We start from the raw sequence: 21195 nt of genomic DNA, 5'->3' as shown, positions 1-21195 counted from the left end.
TTGTATATTTGGACTTTCAGAAGGCTTTTGACAAGGTGCCACACATGAGGCTGCTTACCAAGTTAAAAGCCCTTGGTATTACAGGAAAGTTACTAACATAGTTAGAGCATTGGCTGATTGGTAGGAGGCAACGAGTGGGAATCTGAACCCAACGATCTGGGCCGTACCTTCCAATTATCTGGACCTGACTTGCACTACCTTACTTTCCCTTTTCTATTTTCTAATTATGATTTATAATTTGAATTTTTATTATATTTATTTCAATTTGTTCTTCTGGGAGCGCAAAGCGCAGAAACAAATATCACTGTGATGATTGTACGCTCTGGTATCAATTGTTTGGTGACAATAAAGTATAATGGTAATGGGAATAAAAGGATCCTTTTTTGGTTGGTTGCCAGTGACTAGTGGTGTTCTGCAGGGGTCGGTGTTGGGACCACTTCTTATTATGCTTTATATAAGTGATTTAGATGATAGAATAGACAGGGGAAAGGCCAGAAACTGGTGTTGAGGCGGAGTAAAGAAAAGATCAGCCATGGTGGAGCAGAATCGATGGGCCAAATGGCCTAATTTTGCATCTATGTCTTATGGTCTGTGGTCTAATTGTCCTGTGATTAGGCTGCAGTTAAATCGGGGATTGCTGTTTGGCACAGCTTGAAGGACCAATAGAGCCTGTAGTGTATTCTAATAAATAGATAAAGGAGATGAAATGATTGTTATTCTGTATCCGACACAGCACAAAAAACACAAAAAAGATAAAGAACATAAGAATTAAAAAAACACAATAAATACAAATGCTTAAGACATAAGATAGCTTATATATGAACAGATTGTTCACGACGATACATGTGTCTCCCTGACAGGAAATGATAAAGTAGTGGTGATTGGGGGTGTGGAGGGGTGGGTTAGTGGGTGGTTGGGGGTGTGGAGGGGTGGGTTAGTGGGTGGTTGGGGGTGTGGAGGGGTGGGTTAGTGGGTAATTGGGGGTGTGGAGGCATGGGTTAGTGTGTGGTTGGGGGTGTGGAGGGGTGGGATAGTGGGTGATTGGGGGTGTGGAGGGGTGGGTTAGTGGGTGATTGGGGGTGTGGAGGGGTGGGTTAGTGGGTGATTGGGGTGTAGAGGGGTGGGAAAGTGGGTGATTGGGGGTGTGGAGGGGTGGGTTAGTGGGTGATTGGGGTGTAGAGGGGTGGGAAAGTGGGTAATTGGGGGTGTGGAGGCATGGGTTAGTGTGTGGTTGGGGGTGTGGAGGGGTGGGATAGTGGGTGATTGGGGGTGTGGAGGGGTGGGTTAGTGGGTGATTGGGGGTGTGGAGGGGTGGGTTAGTGGGTGATTGGGGTGTAGAGGGGTGGGAAAGTGGGTGATTGGGGGTGTGGAGGGGTGGGTTAGTGGGTGATTGGGGGTGTGGAGGGGTGGGTAAGTGGGTGATTGGGGATGTGGAAGGGTGGGTTAGTGGGTGATTGGGGGTGTGGAGGGGTGGGATAGTAGGGGATTGGGGGTGTGGGGGTGTGGGGGTGTGGGTTAGTGGGTGATTGGGGGTGTGGAGGGGTGGGTTACTGGGTGATTGGGGGTGTGGAGGGGTGGGATAGTGGGTGATTGGGGGTGTGGAGGGGTGGGATAGTAGGGGATTGGGGGTGTGGGTTAGTGGGTGATTGGGGGTGTGGAGGGGTGGGTTAGTGGGTGGGGGTGTCGATCAGCCTCGCTGCTTGGGGAAAGTCACTGTTTTTGAGTCTGGTGGTCCTGCCATGGATACTATTGAGCATCCTCTCTGATGGGTGTGGGACAGACAGTCCACGAGCAGGGTGGGTGATGTTCATGATGTTACTGGCCCGTTCCAGTATCCTTTCTGTGCATCACCTTGACGTTGGGTAGGCTGTTGTCGGTAATGCGCGGGCAGTTTTGACTCCCCGTTGTGGAGCTTTCCTGCGCCCCACAGTGCAGTTTCTGTACCCTGAGGGGATGCAGCTTGTGAGGGTGCTCTCTACTGCGCATCAGTACGTAGACGAGTACGTAGATATCCATAGGTCAGCTCTTTTGGAAAGCTGAGGTGCAAAACCAGGTCGGCACAGTAGTGTAGCAGTTAGCACAACACTTTACGGTACAGGGGACCCGGGTTCAATTCCTGCCGCTGCCTGTAAGGAGTTTGCAAGTGACCGTGTGGGTTTCCTCCGGGTGCTCTGGTTTCCTCCCACTTCCCAAAGACGTACCGGTTATACAACTAGTCATTGTAAATTGACCTGTGATTAGGCTGGGCGGCGAGGCCTGCAAGGCAGGAAGGGCCTATTCTGTGCTGAATCAGTAAAATGAAAATGAAAGTGGGGAACGTTTTATGAATGTAATTGACTGGCCTGATTTCTGCCTCAGCAACTCCGCGAAAACAGCGTAGGGAGAGAACAACCTTCACCCGCGCGCAGCTGGACATCCTGGAGTCTCTCTTCGCCAAGACTCGCTACCCTGACATCTTCATGCGGGAAGAGGTGGCGCTAAAGATCAATCTCCCCGAGTCCAGAGTGCAGGTAAGACGTGGCTTTGGTGCATGCCTCAGAGCCATAGGCTTGGATTGGCGACATCGCCAAAATGGATGGTGTGGAAGGTTATATGACGGGATCTGGGGAAGAGGGCCTGGAATGGCAGGTGGAATTTAACTGGGGTAAGAGAGATGTGTTGTATTCTAGCTTTTTTATTTAGAGATACAGCATGGTAACAGACCCTTTTGGCTGAATGAATCTGCATCCATAAGATATAGGAGTAGCATTAGGCCATTCAGCCCATCAAGTCTGCTTCACTATTTCATTATGGCCGATACATTTTCCATCTCAGCCCCAGTCTCCTGCCTTCTCCCCGTTCGTGCCCTGACTAATCAAGAATCTATCAACCTCTGCCTTAAACATACACAATGACCTGGCCTCCGCAGCTGCCCGTGGTAACAAATTCCATGGATTCACCACCTTCTGGCTAAAGAAATGCCTCCTCATCTCCGTTCTAAATGGATGTTCCTCTATTCTGAGGCATAGGTGTTTTGCTGCAATAGGAGACATCCTGTCACATCCACTTTATCGATGCCTTTCAACATTCGATAGTTTTCAATGAGATCCCGCATCATTCTTCTAAATTCCAGTGAGTACAGGCCCAGAGTCATCAAATGCTCCTTCTGCAATAACCCTTTCATTCCTGGAATATTGTCGTCCATTGTCGGGAGTGGGCCAGCAGTGAGAGTAGGAGTGTCAGGCTTTGACGAGAAGAGGCTGAGGTCAAAGAAACAAGTTAGAAGGGTAGTTTTCCCTTTCATCATTGCCGATTTGCCCATAGGACAGTGCAGGCAGGATGGCAGATATGGCAGTGGAGTGCTCCTCCTGTAGGACGTGGGAATTCATGGAACCTCAGGGTCTGCGCCTGCGGGAACTGCAGCCAACTCCAGCTCCTGGAAGACCGCATTATGGAGCTGGAGTTGGACGAACTAAGGATCATCCGGGAGGCAAAGCGATTGATACGATTCTTGAGCAGGTGGTTACACCCAGAGTGCAGAACGCCGAGATTGGTGAACGGAGAAAGAAGTTAGTGCAGGGTCAAAGAACCCTGTGGCCATTCCCCTCAACAACAGGTTTACCCCTTTGGATACTGCTGAGGGGGGTTGACCTATCTGGGCAAGGCAGCGGCAGCCTGACCAGTAGCACTGTGGTCGGTTCGGAGCCTCAGAAGAGTGGGGTGAGGTCTGGTGGAGCAGTGGGGGGACAGGCAGGAGAGTCTGCAGCAGTAAAATAGACACCAGGGTAGTGTGTTGTCTCCTGGGTGCTAGGCTTGAGGATGTCTCTGACCGGTTGCTGAATATTCTTGAAGGGGAGGGTGAGCAGCCGGAGGTCGTGGTACAAGTTGGTACCAATGACATGGGGGGCAGGAGAGGGGTAGAGGTCCTGCGCAGCGAGTTTAGGGAGTTAGGAAGTAGGTTGAAGAGTAGGACCTCCAAGGCGGTAATCTCTGGATTACCCCCAGTGCCACAGGCTAGTGAGAGTCAGAGCGGGAGGATAGTGCAGGTGAATGAGTGGCTGAGGAGATGGTGCAGGGGGCAGGGTTTAAAGTCTTTGGATCATTGGAACTTTTTCTTTTCTTTCCCAATATTTTTATTAATTTACATATAAGAATACAGAGTACAAGACAAAAAAATCGATACATTATACTAAATCATATATAGACTCCTTACCCAATATTCATACAGATTGATTAATTCGTAACATTGAAATATAGTAATTTTATTATATAAAAAAATCTAACCCACTACCAAGACCGAAGCTGATTAGTGAAGAAAAAAAGGGAAAAAAATTATTAGTCATCAGCTGTGCTTTAACAGCAAATTAAAGGTTTTGAAAATAATTCAGAAAAGGTCCCCACAATGTATGAAAGTCTTGACCAGATTCAGAGATTGAACGTCGAATCTTCTCTAAATTCAAACATGACATCACATCACATAACCATTGGGTATGATTGGGGGGTGGGCGCATATTTCCATTTAAGCAAGAGCGTCCTTCTGGCCATAAGAGAAATAAAAGCCAAAACGTGCAAAGTCAGATAACTCCAAAATAATATCCTTCCCTCCAACAAAACCAAATAAAGTGGTCAAAGGATTAGGCTTAAAGTTTACTTTGAAAAGTATCGAGAAAGTTTGAAATACTTCTTTCCAGTATTTTCCAAGACTCGGGCGTGATCAAAATATATGAATGAATGAAGCTTCTCCATTATTACATTTATCACAATACAGAGATATATCTAAATAAAAACGAGACAACTTATCCTTGGTCTTATGGGCCCCGTGGACCAGTTTAAGTTGTAGGAGAGAGTGGCGGGCACATAACGGTGAAGTGTTATCCTTTCTGGGGAAGGGGTGACCTGTACAATTGGGACGGGTTGCACTTGAACTGGAGGGGAACCAATATCCTGGGAGGGAGGTTTGCTAATGCTACTGGGGAGGGTTTAAACTAGATTTGCAGGGAGGGTGGGAACTTAAGTGAAGAATCAGATGGTGGGGAGGTTGGAGCACAAGCCTGTAGGGAGTTTGTGAGGATAGGCAGATGTTAGAACAAAGATGCACTCAGCCAGACGATTTGAAATGTGTCTGCCTCAATGCTAGGAGTATCATAAACAAGGCAGATGTGGATCAATACGTGGAACTATGATTTTGTGGCTATTACAAAGAGGGATGTCAGGGGCAGGAATGGCTGCTGAGTGTGCCGGGCTTTAGATGTTTCAGAGAGGACAGGGAGGGAGGCAAGAGAGATGGGGCATGGCACTGCTGATCAGAGATTGTGTCACGGCTGCAGAAAAGGAGGAAGTCATGGAGGAATTGTCTACCGAGTCAGTAACAGGAAGGGGGCAATAACTCGACTAGGTATTTTTTATGGAGCCCCCCACAATACTAACAGAGACATCGAGGAGCAAATAGGGAGGCAGATTTTGGAATGATGCAATAATAATAGGGTTGTTGTGATGGGTGATTTTAATTTTCCTAATATTGACTGGCATCTCCTAGAGCAAGGGGTTTAGATGGGGTGGAGTTTGTTAGGTGTTCAGGAAGGTTTCCTGATACAATATGTAGATAAGCCTACAGGAGGGGAGGCTGTACTTGATCTGGTATTGGGAAATGAACCTGGTCAGGTGTCAGATCTCTCAGTGGGAGAGCATTTTGGAGATAATGATCACAATTCTATCTCCTTTACAATTTGCATTGGATAGGAATAGACAAGTTAGGAAAGCACTTAATTGGAGTAAGGGGAAATATGAGGCTATCAGGCAGGAACTTGGAAGCATAAATTGGGAACAGATGTTCTCAGGGAAATCTACGGCAGAAATGTGGCAAATGCTCAGGGGATATTTGTGTGGCGTTCTGCATAGGTACATTCCAATGAGACAGGGCAAGGATGGTAGGGTACAGGAACCATGGTGTGCAAAGGCTGTTGAAAATTTAGTCAAGAAGAAAAGAAAAGCTTACGAAAGGTTCAAAAAAACTAGGTAATGATGGAGGTCTAGAGGGTTATAAGGCTAGCAGGAAGGAGTTTAAGAATGAAATTAGAAGAGCCAAAAGGGGCCATGAGAAGGCCTTGGCGGGCAGGATTAAGGAAAACCCCAGGGCATTCTACAAGTATTGTGAAGAACAAGAGGACGAGCCCTGTGAGAATAGGACCGAGCAGGTGCAATAGTGGAAATGTGTGCATAGAGTCAGAGGAGGTAGCGGAGTACTTAATGAATACTTTGCTTCAGTATTCACCGGGGAAAAGGACCTCGGCAATTGTGGGGATGACTTACAGCGGACTGAAACGCTTCAGCATATAGACATTAAGAAAGAGGATGTGCTGGAGCTTTTGAAAAGCATTAAATTAGCTAAGTCGCTGGGACCAGATGAGATGTACCCAGACTGCTGTGGGAGGTGAGGGAGGAGATTGCTGAGCCTCTGGTGATGATCTTTGCATCATCAATGGGGATGAGAGAGGTACCAGAGGATTGGAAAGTTGCAAATGTTGTTCCCTTGTTCAAGAAAGGGAGTAGAGGTAGCCCAGGAAATTATAGATCAGTGAGTCTGACTTTAGTGGTGGGAAAGTTGTTGGAGAAGATCCTGAGAGGCTGGATTTATGAGCATTTGGAGAGACATAATCTGATTAGGAATAGTCAGCATGGCTTTGTCAAGGGCAGATCAGGCCTTACAAGCCCGGTTGAATTCTTTGGGGATGTAAGAAAACACATTGAAGGTAGAGCAGTGGATATAGTGTATATGGATTTCAGCAAGGCATTTGATCAGGTGCCCCAAGTAAGGCTCATTCAGAAAGTAAGGAGGTATGGGATACAATGAGTCTTGCTTTGTGGATCCAGAATTGGCTTGCCACAGACGCAAAGGGTGTTTGTAGATGGTTCATATTCTGCATGGAGGTTGGTGACCAGTGGTGTTTTGCAGGGACCCTTCCTCTTTGTGATTTTTATAAATGACCTGGATGAAGAAGTAGAAGGGTGGGTTAGTAAGTTTGCTGATGACACAAAGGTTGGGGGTGTTGTGGATAGTCTGGAGGGTTGTCAGAGGTTACAGCGGGACATCGATAGGATGCAGAACTGGCAGATGGAGTTCAACCCAGATAAGTGTGAAGTTGTTCATTTCGGTAGGTCAAATTTGAAGACAGAATATCGTGGTAAGACTCTTGGCAGTGAGGAATATCAGGAAGATCTTGGGGTCCGTGTCCATAAGATACTCAAAGCTGCTGCACAGGTTGACGGTGTCGTTAAGAAGGTGTACGGTGTGCTGGCCTTCATCAGCTGTGGGTTTGAGCTCAAGAGCCGTCAGGAAATGTTAAAGCTATATAGACCTTGCTCAGACCCCACTTGGAGTACCAACTTTAGTTCTGGTCGCCTCGCTAGAGGAAGAATGTAAGTACTATAGACAGAGTGCAGAGGATGTTGCCTGGGTTGGGGAGCATGCCTTACGAGAATAGGTTGAATGGACTCGGCCTTTTCTCCTTGGAGCGATGGAAGATGAGAGGTGACCTGATAGAGGTGTATAAGATGATGAGAGGCATTGATCGTGTGGATAGTCAGAGACTATCAAAATACTAATGCATTACAACAGAGGTGGGCAGAAGAGCATCTCTGAAGGCACAACATACTGAACCTTGAAGTGGATGGGCTACGGCAACAGAAAAACCGTGAACATACACTCAGTGGCCACTTTTTTTTTTGGTACAGGAGATGTCCAATAAAGTGGCCACTGAATGTACGTTCAACATTGGTTGTCATAGTGCAGGGCCATAGGATATACATCACAGCAAAAGGACATTCAGCTCCTGCTTACCAGTCCATAAGACCACAAGGTATAGAAGCAGAATTCGGCTGTTGGGTCCACCAAGTCTACCAGACCATTCAATCATGGCTGAATATTTTCCACCCCATTCTCCTCTATTTCCATGTTATCTTTCACCCACTTACCAATCAAGAGTCTGTCAAAATTTGCCTCGAATACATCCTGTCACTTGGCCTCTGTAGCAATGGATTCTAAAGATTTACTACACTGAAGCTGACTAATTTCCTCATCTCAGTCCCTTTATTCTGAGGTTGTGCCCTCTGGTCCTAGGCTCCCCAAATGGTGGAAACATCCACTCCATGTCCACTCTGTCAGAGCCTTTTGGTATCCAGTAGATTTCAATGAGATCTTGGGGTCCAACTCAATCATGCCAACCAAGATGGCCACCTTGTGAACATCCTCAGACCCTCTCTCCTGAGACCTTGGCCCCAAATAGCTCACGATACTCCAAGTACTTTCAGTTTCCTCTGTCCACAGTTTTACAGTTTAGCACACCACCCCTGCCTTTCAGATCTCGAGTTGCTCATAGGATTGTAAGACACAGGAGCAGAATTAGGCCATTCAGCCCATCGAGTCTGCTCTGTCATTCCATCATGGCTAATTTATTATCCCTCTCAACCCCACATGTGAGAGCTGAGTGTCCTGTGGGGATCAAAGGTGAGTGAGCTGCCCCAGATTGGACATGACAAACCCCTTCACAAATCCAGTCATTTAATAGTTCCATTTATTATTGGAGAAGGTATACAATATACAATCTGAAATTCTTGCCCTTCACAGACGTCCATGAAAAACCAGAAGAGTACTCCAAAGAATGAGTGACAGTGGAAATACTAGAATCCCCAAGCCGCCTTCTCCACAAACTTTAGCAAAGCATCAGCCTACCCCCCGCCCGCAGTTCAGCAGGAAGCACCAGTGCCCGCTACCCACCAGCAAAGCTCTCCAAAGAGAGACCGTGATCTGCAGTCCGACATAAACCGTTGCTCACCCAGCAATTTGACACGGCACAGACTCCCTAATAGAGGGGCAGAGAGCTGTCACACAGCGAGAGGGCAGACCTACAAAAACAAGCCACTCAACGATTTACAGTGTTCAAGTCTGCGGCACCACTTTTTCTGGGTTCTCCAACTCGAGAATCGGCAACAAACTCTCCCCCGCCAATGAGAGAGAGAGACAAAGAATTACAAAGCCCCTTCCCAATATTCTGTTTTCTCCCGTGACGCTTCAGTCAGCGGCACCAGCACAGAATCAGCTGTTCCACAGGACCGTGCCCTTGGTATATCGAGAAATGGCCCCACACTGAGCCCCAGGTGCCGGTCCCTCCACCGCAAAGAACCACAGTTTGAATGCAGCTGCGGGCCAGGGGCACTGAGAGAGCCCGTTCACCCTGAAAAGAGAAAAAACAGGGACACATTGATCTCTATTCACTAAAAATTTCCCCAATTTTACCAATAACATCTGTTGTCTGATGCCATCCTGTCACCCCCAATCTCCACACCATTTTCAAACTGCAGAAATCGTACTGCTAACTCTAAGGTGAAGAGTACGAATTTCAGGCTGTATACTCTACACAGTCTCTGATATTAAATTGTCTGTGAGGAGTATGAATCTCAGGCTGTATACTGTATACATTCTCTGATATTAAATTGTCTGTGAGGAGTACGAATTTCAGGCTATATACTGTATACAGTCTCTGATATTAAATTCTCTGTGAGGAGTATGAATTTCAGGCTGTATACTGTATACAGTCTCTGATATTAAATTCTCTGTGAGGAGTATGAATTTCAGGCTGTACACTGTACACAGTCTCTGATATTAAATTGTCTGTGAGGGGTATGAATTTCAGGCTGTATACTGTACACAGTCTCTGATATTAAATTGTCTGTGAGGAGTAAGGATTTCAGGCTGTATACTGTATACAGTCTCTGATATTAAATTGTCTGTGAGGGGTATGAATTTCAGGCTGTATACTGTACACAGTCTCTGATATTAAATTGTCTGTGAGGAGTACGAATTTCAGGCTGTGTACTGTATACAGTCTCTGATATTAAATTGTCTGTGAGGAGTACGAATTTCAGGCTGTATACAGTCTCTGATATTAAATTGTCTGTGAGGAGTAAGAATTTCAGGCTGTATACTGTATACAGTCTCTGATATTAAATTGTCTGTGAGGAGTACGAATTTCAGGCTGTATACTGTATACAGTCTCTGATATTAAATTGTCTGTGAGGAGTACGAATTTCAGGCTGTATACTGTATACAGTCTCTGATATTAAATTGTCTGTGAGGAGTACGAATTTCAGGCTGTATACTGTATACAGTCTCTGATATTAAATTGTCTGTGAGGAGTATGAATTTCAGGCTGTATACTGTCTCTGATATTAAATTGTCTGTGAGGAGTATGAATTTCAGGCTGTATACTGTATACAGTCTCTGATATTAAATTGTCTGTGAAGAATAAGAATTGCAGGTTGTATACCATAGAGACTAAGTTAGCAAATTTCACGCCACATGCCAGTGATAATAAACCTGATTCTGACGCTCCCTGATACTAAATGGAACAGTTGAAGTTGGAAATGGCAGTCAGGGGTCACATGCACAAAATGCTGGAGGAACTCAGCAGGTCAGGCAGCATCTTTGGAGAGGAATAAACAGTTTTTGGGTCAAAACCCTTCATAACCCTTTGAGTTTCTGCAGAATTTTGTGTGTATTGCTCTGGATTTCCAGCATCTGCAGACTTTCTACTGTTTGGTTACAGTGTCATGCAATGTAGAAAATGGCACCGATATACAACAAATTCCATTTTATTATAAACACATTTCCATTATCTTTGCATATTCTCTACCACTCGTGAACACCTCGACCGACAAGAAAGATGTAAATAAGGCTGAAAGAGTGCGGATAAAATTTATCAAGATGTTGCTGGGACTAGAGGACCTGACTTATAAGGAAAGACTGAATAGGGTGGGATTTTATTCCTTGGAATGTAGAAGATTGAGGAGATTTGATAGAGGTATACAAAATTAAGAGGGGTATATATAGGGTAAATGCAAGCAGGCCTTTTCCACTGACATTGGGTGGGACTACAACCAGGGGTCATGGGTTAAGAGTGAAAGGTGAAAAGTTGAAGGGAAATATGAGGGGAAACTTCTTCACTCAGAAGGAGGTGAGAGTATGGAACGAACTGCAGTGGAAGTGGTGCATGTGAGCTCGATTTCTATGATTATGAGATGTTTGGATAGGTACCTGGATGGTAGGTGTACTGAGGGCTATGGTTGATCAGAGAAGGCAGCTTAAGTGGTTTTGGAATGGACAAGAAGGGCCTATTTCTCTTTGACTCTAGAATTACTTTACCTCTCTCTCTGTCTATGCCATTCTCTCCGTGACTTTGACAGATTCTCTGAGATGGGAGGTGAGGTGGTTTCTCTGCATGTCTCCCTGTCTGTGTCCCCTCCCTTTCGTCATCACTTTAATGTCTCATTAGGTCCCGCTCCTTTGAACAGCGTGATTCCCTCCCCCCCCCCACCCCCCAAGTCCAGACCTCAGATCCAGGGCAGCAGTTCAAGCCCACTAACACATCAGAGCCCGAGGGTCAGAGGGGCAATTACCGTACAGGCAGACCTCCGCGAGGTTAACCTGTCACTCCTCTTTCTGATGGGCCAGGGTATTAGACGGTGGTGTATTAGGATCTGAGCAGTCACATATTGCCTTGAGAGTGCTTGCCCAGACAGGTCTTCGCAGTAACAGGTTTAAATTACAAACATTAATAAACAGGAGGTGTGGAACTGCTGTTTGCAAACAACCACAGGCCGTTCACTTAAATGCAAAGCGTGAATGATGTGGAGACATTATCATTTCATAAACTGATTTAATAATAGGGCTGCTAGAAACGTGGAAAATTTACAAAGCTTTGGGGGGCGGGGGGACATTCAGCCCATGGTGTATGTGGTGGTAAAAGGGCGGCCTAATCAAATCAGAATCACTTACTTATATAGCAGAGTACAGCACAGGAACAGGCCATTCGGCCCTCAATGTTGTGCTGAACCAGTTAAAAGACAAATCAAAAACACCCAAACACTAACCCCTCCTCCCTACACCATGTCCACATCCCTCCATCTTCCTCACATCCAGGTGTCTATCCAAACGTCTCTGAAAAGCCTCTAATGTATTTGCCTCTACCACGTACCAGGCAGCACATTCCAGGCATCCACCACTCTCTGAGTAAAAAACTTACCCCTCACATCCCCCTTGAACCTACCCCCTCTCACCCTCAATGCATGTCCTCTGGTATTGGACATCTCAACCCTGGGAAACAGATACTCCCTGTCCACTCTATCTATGCCTCTCATAATCTTATAAACCTCTAAGAGATCTGCCCTCAGCCTCCGACACTCCAGAGAAAACAACCCGAGTTTATCCAGCCTCTCGTGATAGCACGTGCCCTCTGAGCCAGGCAGCATCCTGGTGAACCTCTTCTGCTCCCTCTCCAAAGCTTCAGGAGTTTAAAGCCACTGCTGAGGTGGTCCCTGTGACAAAGGTCAAACCCAGGAGAACCAGAGAAGACCTAAAGTAAATTCATTATCTAAGTATGCATGCACTCAGTAGCCTGAGTTGTATGAAGAGATTGAATAGGTTAGCACTTTATCCCTTGGAAGGCAGAAGATTGAGAGAGGTTTTGACAGAGACATACAAAATTATGAGGGGTATAGATAGGGTAAATGCAAGCAGACTTTTTCCACTGAGATTGAGTGGGATGACAACCAGAGGTCATGGGTTAAGGGTGAAAGGTGAGAAGTTTAAGGGGAGCATGGGGGGGAAACTTCTTCACTCACAGGGTGGTGGGAGTGTGGAACGAGCTGCCAGCACAAGTGGTGAATGCGAGTTCGATTTCAATGTTGAAGAGATTAGAACATGGTACAGCACAAGAGTATATCTGAGGAACAGGCCATTCAGCCCACAATATTGTGCTGGACAAGCTAAATAGCAGATCAGACCCAAACACTAATCCCTCCTCCCTACACCATGTCCATATCCCTCCATCCTCCTCACATCCACGTGTCTATCCAAACGTCTCTGAAAAGCCTCTAATGTGTTTGCCTCTACCACCGTCCCAGGCAGCACATTCCAGACATCCACCACTCTCTGAGTAAAAAACTTACCCCTCACATCCCCCTTGAACCTACCCCCTCTCACCCTCAATGCATGCCCTCTGGTGTTAGACATTTCAATCACCTTGCTCACTGCCTGTTACATCTTCGGTGGCATTCAGGGCTTCCTTCATCATGTCAGCAGCTTCCTCTCGGTTTTCACTCCCGTCAGGCATGCAAGTCCCGGGTGGAGACTCGGGAATACAGATGCAAGATTCTCCATTGCTGTTCCCGTAACAGTTTAGTTTTACCAGTCAGGGTTGTTAGCCCTCAGCTGAACCCCCAAGCCTGGAGGGCCGGTGGACCACTCTCAGACTGGCCTCTACCCTTTGACCTGTTTGACACAGGTGACCCTACCAGGAACCAAAGCATAAAGCCCCGACTCCAGCCAGCGTAGGTCTCCGGGTCACTGAGGCTCGCGAGCCTCCAAACCCACAGTAAGGTCGTGGTCCTCCTGGAGGGAATGAGAATCAGGTTTAATATCATCAGCCTGCCTATGTCATGAAATTCGTTGTGTTTGTGGCAGCAGTACAATATTTAATTATGTACTAATAAATTGTGAATAACAGGAGTGTGTGTGTGTGTGTGTGTGTGTATAAAAAGTTGTTAAATAAGTAGTGCAAAAATAGTAATATAAAAGTAGTGAGGTAGTGTTCACGGGTTCAGTGTCAATTCAGAAATCGGATGGCAGAGGGGAAGAAAGCTGTTCCTGAATCATTGAGTGGTTTCTATACCTCCACCCTGATGGTAACAATGAGAAGAGGACATGTCCTGGGTGATGCAGTCCTTAATGACGGACACTGCCTTTCTGAGACACTGCTCCTTGAGGTTGTCTTGGATTTTATGGAGGCTAGTGCCCATGATGGAGCTGAGGTTACAACTCTCTGCAGCTTATTTTGATCCTGTGCAGTAGCCCCAGCACCCCACCCGTACCAGACGGTGATGCAGCCAGTTAGAGTGCTCACCATGATACGTCTGGAGAAACTTACAAGTGTCTTTGGTGACAAACCAAATCCCAAACTCCTAATGAAATATAGCCACTGTCATGTAACTGCATCGACATGTTGGGCACAGAATTGACCCTCAGAGATGTTGACACACAGGGGCTTGAAATTGCTCAGTCTTTCCATTTCTGATCCCCCCGAGGGCTGGTGTGTGTTCCTTCGTCTTACCCTTTCTGAAGACCACAGTCAGTTCCTTGGTCTTACTGATGTTGAATGCAAGGTTGTTGCTATGACACCACTGGTATATCTCGCTCCTGTACACCCTCCTGTCACCAGCTGAAATTCGAGCTGCGACTAGGCACACAGTCAGAGGTGTAGAGAAAGTGGAGCAGTGGACTAAGCACACACCCCTGACATGCGCCAGTGCTGATCATCAGCGAGGTGGAGATATTGTTTCCGTTCCTGATTTGTATCACTGCCACAGCTTTTCTGCTCCACACCCACGTACTATTTCGAAGTGGGGAGGACGGGCAGTGATTTCTAAACACTCCCCAGAACGATGGTGAATCTGTGGAATTCACTGTCGTGGACGGCTGCGGAGGCCGAGTCAAAGGGTTCCTGCTCGCTGTTAGGTTTCGTGGCTTTTCCATCCGCCCTTTTAAGGGCCCAAATGATTGATCGAGAAGGTGAAGGAAATCAATCGGGCCCTTAAAAGGGCTGAGAGAAAAACCAGGAAAGCTAACGATGAGGAGGAACCCATCGCTACCGCCTGTCCCCCCGCCCCTAATTTCCACGGTTTCTGGAAGGATCGCCAGCTTCAGATTAATACCATCTATAGACTCGTAAGGAAGCTCCAGTCAACACTGCAGCAGGTCAAAGATGAGCTGGGACCCGGACTGCTGACATTTACAGGACTCCCCGTGAATGCAGAACAGCGTTTATCGGCCATACGGGGCACACGGGGAAAACTCGTCACAGGAGCTGTTACCCGGAGAAATCGGTGGTAGCATTCGCAATGGCCATGGGACTGACTTTGATGGCTGTTCCGTGCCAATGGTTTTTGGGACCACCTGGTAGAGGAAGCTATTGCAATAACACTTGAGGAAAAGAATTATAACAAAGACGAAGGTCTCACTCGAAGTGAGAACTGGAATTCAATTGCAAACAAGGCGGGAGAGCAGAAACCTGATTGGATAAGGACTAACCAATTGGGAGGGACGGACTATGGGGGTATAAATACCACTGGACTAGACATCCCCAGGCATCATCCCTGATGAACATGGCAGAGTTTGTCATCGAGACGTTGGTAATAATTGACTGGAAGCCTGAGAAGAGTTTATTCATCACTAGATCCTATTTCAGACTCGATGGGCTGAATGGCCAAACTTGGCTCCTATGTCTTATGGTCTGTCCACCTTCACCTCTTTATGTGACTAAGTCACATAGCACAGAAAGAGGAGGCTCTTTATGTGACTAAGTCACATAGCACAGAAAGAGGAGGCTCTTTATGTGACTAAGTCACATAGCACAGAAAGAGGAGGGCTGGAAACATGTGTAGTCCAAATCTCGTCAGTTCCAGCCCCACGGGTTCCTGGTGATTATCAAGTCTCCGACTCTTACACTTATTCTTCCCTCAAACATGTGTTGAGGCATCTGTTGGTCTGGGTTGACCACGGACATTGCATCCTAGCCGTCTAGATAAACGAGCCAGGGCAGTACGACATGGAGAGGAAGCTCCCTCCTCTCTCCAGGCATCTGGTGAACCCAAAGGTTCGGCACCAGGAGTTGCCACTCAGTGTTGAACTCAACTAGGACTGCCTCAGGGATTCGAGCTCCAGATTTTTCCCTCAAATCCACCCCCATGGGTGGGTATAGCCATTAGACAAGGGAAGTTTGGGATCAGAGTTTTCCTTCTCCGAGATGAGATGCCAACCACGGCTGACGAGCCAGTAACCTTCCTTTATCCCTCCTCCTGTCAGTAGAAATGATTACACCGGCTTAGTGGCAAAGCCACACGTGAAGATTTGAGACGCACGCCATTGGGAGGGAGAATTTAGCGACCAGAGAGCCTGTCCCTAGTAGCTACCCCCCCCACTTTAACAACCTTAATGAACCAAAAATACCTTAATGAGATGTTTAACAGGACAGGGAGAAGATTGTGAGGAGGTTGCACATGTCAGCGAAGACTAGCAAATCTCTTCGATGTACCACGGAGAGCATTCTAACTGGTTACATCACCGTCCTGTATGGGTGCCCCAATGCACAGGATCAGGATCAGAGGAAGTACAGGAGCTTGAAGACACACACTCAAAGTTTTAGGAACAGCTTCTTCCCCACCACCATCATTTATGAATGGACAATCATAAACTGAACTCACACAAGAGAGTCTGCAGATGTTGGAGATCTTGAACAACACACACAATGCTGGAGGAACTCAGCAGGTCAGACAGAGTCTATGGACAGAGTAACACACACAAAATGCTGGAGGAACTCAGCAGGTCAGACAGAGTCTATGGACAGAGTAACACACACAAAATGCTGGAGGAACTCAGCAGGTCAGACAGTGTGTGTGGACAGAGTAACACACACAATGCTGGAGGAACTCGGCAGGTCAGACAGTGTCTATGGACAGAGTAACACACACAAAATGCTGGAGGAACTCAGCAGGTCAGACAGAGTCTATGGACAGAGTAACACACACAAAATGCTGGAGGAACTCAGCAGGTCAGACAGAGTCTATGGACAGAGTAACACACACAAAATGCTGGAGGAACTCAGCAGGTCAGACAGTGTGTGTGGACAGAGTAACACACACAATGCTGGAGGAACTCGGCAGGTCAGACAGTGTCTATGGACAGAGTAACACACACAAAATGCTGGAGGATCTCGGCAGGTCAGACAGTGTCTATGGACAGAGTAACACACACAAAATGCTGGAGGATCTCGGCAGGTCAGACAGTGTCTATGGTCAGAGTAACACACACAAAGTGCTGGAGGAACTCAGCAGGTCAGACAGTGTCTGTGGACAGAGTAACTCACACAAAATGCTGGAGGAACTCAGCAGGTCAGACAGTGTCTATAGTAAGAGTAACACACACAAAATGCTACAGGAACTCAGCAGGTCAGACAGTGTCTATGATCAGAGTAACACACACAAAATCCTGGATGAACTCAGCAGGTCAGACAGTGTCTATAGTCAGAGTAACACGCACAAAATGCTGGAGGAACTCAGCAGGTCAGACAGTGTCTATGATCAGAGTAACTCACACAAAATGCTGGAGGAACTCAGCAGGTCAGACAGTGTCTATGGTCAGAGTAACTCACACAAAATGCTGGAGGAACTTAGCAGGTCAGACAGTGTCTACAGATAGAGTAACACACACAAAATGCTGGAGGAACTCAGCAGGTCAGACAGTGTCTATGGTCAGAGTAACACACACAGTGCTGGAGGAACTCAGCAGGTCCGACAGTGTCTATGGTCAGAGTAACTCATACAAAATGCTGGAGGAACTCAGCAGGTCAGACAGTGTCTATGGACAGAGTAACACACACAAAATGTTGGAGGAACTCAGCAGGTCAGACAGTGTCTATGGACAGAGTAACACACACAAAATGCTGGAGGAACTGAGACCTGCTGAGTTCCACTTCTGCTGCCAGCTCATTCCAAACTCTCACCATTCTCCGAGTGAAGAGGTCGCCCCTCATGTTTCCTTAAACCTTTCGCTATCAGCCCCACGACCTCTCGTTCTAGTCTCACCCACCCTCAGAGGGAAAGGCCTGCTTGTATTTGCCCTATCTATACCCCTCACAGTTTCACATCTCCCTTCATTCTCCAACATTCAACCTTTCCCGATAACTCAGGTACTCACGTGTTTGTAAATGTTCTTTGTCCTCTGTCGACCCTATTGGCACTGTGACGCTTTGATGATGGGGTCTCGCTGAGACTGGGGGGTGGCGGCGCGGTCCGGATCGCTCTAATCTAATCTCTGCTTTGTCCATCCCCGTGCAGGTCTGGTTCAAGAACCGCCGGGCCAAGTGCCGGCAGCAGCAACAGCAGAGCAGCGGGCAGGCCAAGGCCCGGCCGGCCAAGAAGAAGAGTTCGCCGGCCCGCGACACCAGCTCGGAGACCAACGCCAGCGGCCACTACAGCCCGACGGCCGCCTGCACGGGGGCGACGGCCAGCTCCACCTCCAACGCCAGCGTGTCCATCTGGAGCCCGGCCTCCATCTCGCCCATCCCGGACCCGCTGTCCTCCACTGCCTCCTGCATGCAGCGCTCCGCCGCCTACCCCATCACCTACAGCCAGGCGCCGGCCTACAGCCAGGGCTACAGCGGCTCCTCCGCCTACTTCAGCGGCCTCGACTGCGGCTCCTACCTCTCCCCGATGCCCCCTCAGCTCTCTGCCCCCGGGGCCGCCCTCAGCCCCCTGGGCAGTCACCTCAGCCAGTCCCCAGCTCCTCTGTCTGCTCAGGGTTACGGCTCCGCGGGACTGGGGTTCAACACTGTCGACTGCCTGGATTACAAAGAGCAGAGCGCGTCCTGGAAGCTGAACTTCAGTGCTGCCGACTGCCTGGATTACAAAGAGCAGAGCTCCTGGAAGTTCCAAGTCTTGTAAACTCGCCGATCGAGCGATCAAAACCCGACCGCCCTGCCCTGTTTCTCTCCATTATTCCCTCTGGAACCCGGATCAATAACAATTATAGAATTACACACACAGAACTCAGCAGGTCGGGCAGCACGGATGGAAAGGAATAAACAGTCGATGTCTCAGGCCGAGGCCCTTTCACCAGGACGTCTGGATTACGCTGCTCTGGACTTCCAAAATCTCTTGTGTTGCAAATTGTAGAAGCTGTGAAGCCCGTCAACTCCAAAACAAATGCTAACAAATTCTCAAAAGGAGTTTCCCGTCTGGTCACCAGGGAAGAGTTGAATTGGCGGAAGGAAAAGATCTCCCTGGCTAGGTGACCTGTAGCCAGCTGGAACTTTGCAAAGAACACTAACAGTCTCATCAAATGTCACACTTGTTCGGTCCAGTCTTTCACCCGACCTCAATGGACTACCGCTTTGTAGGGAGGAGGTTTTCAGAGTCACTGAACACCGACCGGATCCAATTACTTGACTCTATGTGTCAGAGGGTGATCGAAAGAGTCTCTACAGATTAGTAAATAACCCTAAGGAACTGCTTGGATGGAGAGGAGGGTTAACGGGAACTTTTAGTTTGGTTATTCCGATCAAATTCTCTCCCTCTCGTGTGTGTGTGTGTGAATTTTTGTTTCAACCTCTTTTGGGACTCTCTACAAAGGAAATTATTAAAAATGATGGACAGTGAGCTACGGATTTCGGCTTGTAGGCTGTCTGTGTCAGGGAAGTGACGAAGCTTGGCGAATCTTCTGAAACACTGAGGTGCCGCGGTAGCCGAGCAGCTCAGTTTGTCAGCACGTCGGGGGCGGGGGGTGGTTTCCTCCCGCAGTCCAAAGGCGTACGGATTAGTAGGTTAATTGGTGATTGTAAATTGCCCTGTGATCAGGCTAGGGTTAAGTTGCTAGTTGGGCTGGAATCTGTGCCGTATCTCTGAACAATAAAACATTAAAAATACCAATAAACACGGTTTTCACTCAGGGGACATTTAAAGCTCTTTGTTATTTTTACCGAGAGGACGGGGCAGGCTCCACATGAGAATAATATGAAACAAATCCCTTCAGTTGTGCTTTGTAATGACGCTGGTAAGGGTTTTGGCTTCATGAGGCAGACCAGGTCCAGGGAATCTTTCTGTGTTTGGTTCCACTTCTGAACATTTCCAGCTGTGGAGGGGTACACAGCTCTCTCCCAGTGCTGTTCCCTTTTCCTGTTGTCCGTTTGGGAATTCTCTCCTATCCTTCCCAGAACAACTAAATTCAAGTGGTGGATACACACTGAGAGTCATAGAAACAGGACCTTTGGCCCATCTAGTCCTGTGCTGGACTATTATTCTGCCTAGTCCCATCGACCTGCACCCGGACCGTACCCTCCCATCCAAACTTCTCTTAAACATCCACCACTTCCGCGGGAAACTCGTCCCACGCTCCCAGTGAAGAAGTTCCTCATCATGATCCCCTTAAATATTTCACCTTTCACCCTTAGCCCATGACCCAACCTCCATGGAAAAAAGCCTGCTTATCTTTGTATTCCTCTGACAAATCTCCCTCCTTTCTCCTACGCTCCAGGGAATAGAGACCTAACCTATTCAACCTCTCCCTAGAACTCAGGCCCTTACAACATCTTTGTAAATTTTCCCTGTACTTCTTCAACCCCTGCTGACACCTGTCACAACACTGCGAATTGGGCCTCTCTACTGTCTTGTACAACATCAACATAACGTCCCATCTCCTGTAATCAGTACTTTGATTTACAAAGGCCAATATGCCGAAAGTTTTCTTTACGACCCTATCTACCTGTGACGCCACTTTCAAGGAATTATGGACCTGTATTCCCACATCACTCTGTTCCACTACATTCCTCCATGGCCTACTATTCATCCTGTAAGTCCCACTCTGATTTGGCTTCTGGGAAGGCCAGCCTCTCTTGAATGAAGGTTGGGGGCAGAGTTGACCATGTAGTCCTAGTCATGATGGTGCTCCCTCAGTGCTGTTGGGGATGGAGTGCCAGGGTTTAAAGCCAGTGACGGTGAGAGAGCATTGACCCATTTCTGAGTCGGGATAAACTGGAGGAACTCAGTAGGTCAGGCAGCATCTATGGAGGGGTTGACACTTTGGGCTGAGACCCTTCGTCAGGACTGGTTCATTCATCTCCTTCTATTGACGCGGCCTGACCTACTGAGGACCTCCAGCGTTTCACGTGTGTTCTTGCACGTGCATAATCTTTCCCTTCTGAGTCAGGATGTTGGATTTCGGAGGAGTACAAACTCCTTACAGTCAGCAGTGGGAATAGAACCCAAATCGTTGTTTATTTTACTAACCGCTGTGCTACTGTGCCATTCCATTCTGTACAGGAGGCAAGTGTCCTACCGACCTGCACATCTTTTAGAAGCCAGGGCACCCAGGGGGAAAGCCAGGGAGAACCTGCAGACTCCACTCAGACAGAACCCGGGACTCCAGACTGGTGAGACAGCCCGCAGTGCTGTGGTGACTCTTCCACAAGTCCGCCAGGCTCCGGAGTCTATTCCAAGGTCACCTCATTCAATCACGTTACCTCAACGTGACTGAGACACAAGCCAGGTCTCATCTCTGTGTTGTGTTCTTAATCAGTCTGGTCCCTCATATTGCCTCTCAATGTCAAGCTGGAT

General features: G+C 47.6%; 1 protein-coding gene and 1 long non-coding RNA gene across 3 annotated transcripts in view; one reads left to right on the top strand and one right to left on the bottom strand.

Moving 5' to 3' along the window:
• The window catches only part of LOC132402282 (homeobox protein otx5-like), a 39564-nt gene extending 19815 nt beyond the window's left edge, over positions 1-19749 (top strand). For both annotated transcript variants that reach the window (XM_059985129.1, XM_059985130.1), the window contains 2 exons: positions 2359-2510; positions 17923-19749. In XM_059985129.1, the coding sequence (XP_059841112.1) occupies positions 2359-2510; positions 17923-18528 (758 nt within the window). In that variant the 3' untranslated portion in view covers positions 18529-19749. The remainder of the gene's footprint in view (positions 1-2358; positions 2511-17922) is intronic.
• Positions 8532-17984, bottom strand: LOC132402284 (uncharacterized). The gene is made up of 3 exons (XR_009514873.1): positions 17783-17984; positions 13055-13423; positions 8532-9209 (listed from the first exon to the last, which is right to left on the bottom strand). It is a non-coding gene; the product is annotated as an uncharacterized LOC132402284 (long non-coding RNA).
• Positions 19750-21195: the final 1446 nt, after the last annotated feature.

Source organism: Hypanus sabinus, chromosome 11 (genome assembly GCF_030144855.1).
Source record: "Hypanus sabinus isolate sHypSab1 chromosome 11, sHypSab1.hap1, whole genome shotgun sequence".
Taxonomy (NCBI): domain Eukaryota; kingdom Metazoa; phylum Chordata; class Chondrichthyes; order Myliobatiformes; family Dasyatidae; genus Hypanus; species Hypanus sabinus.
Note: the sequence above shows the minus strand (reverse complement) of the source record. Positions and strands in the feature narration are given on the sequence as shown.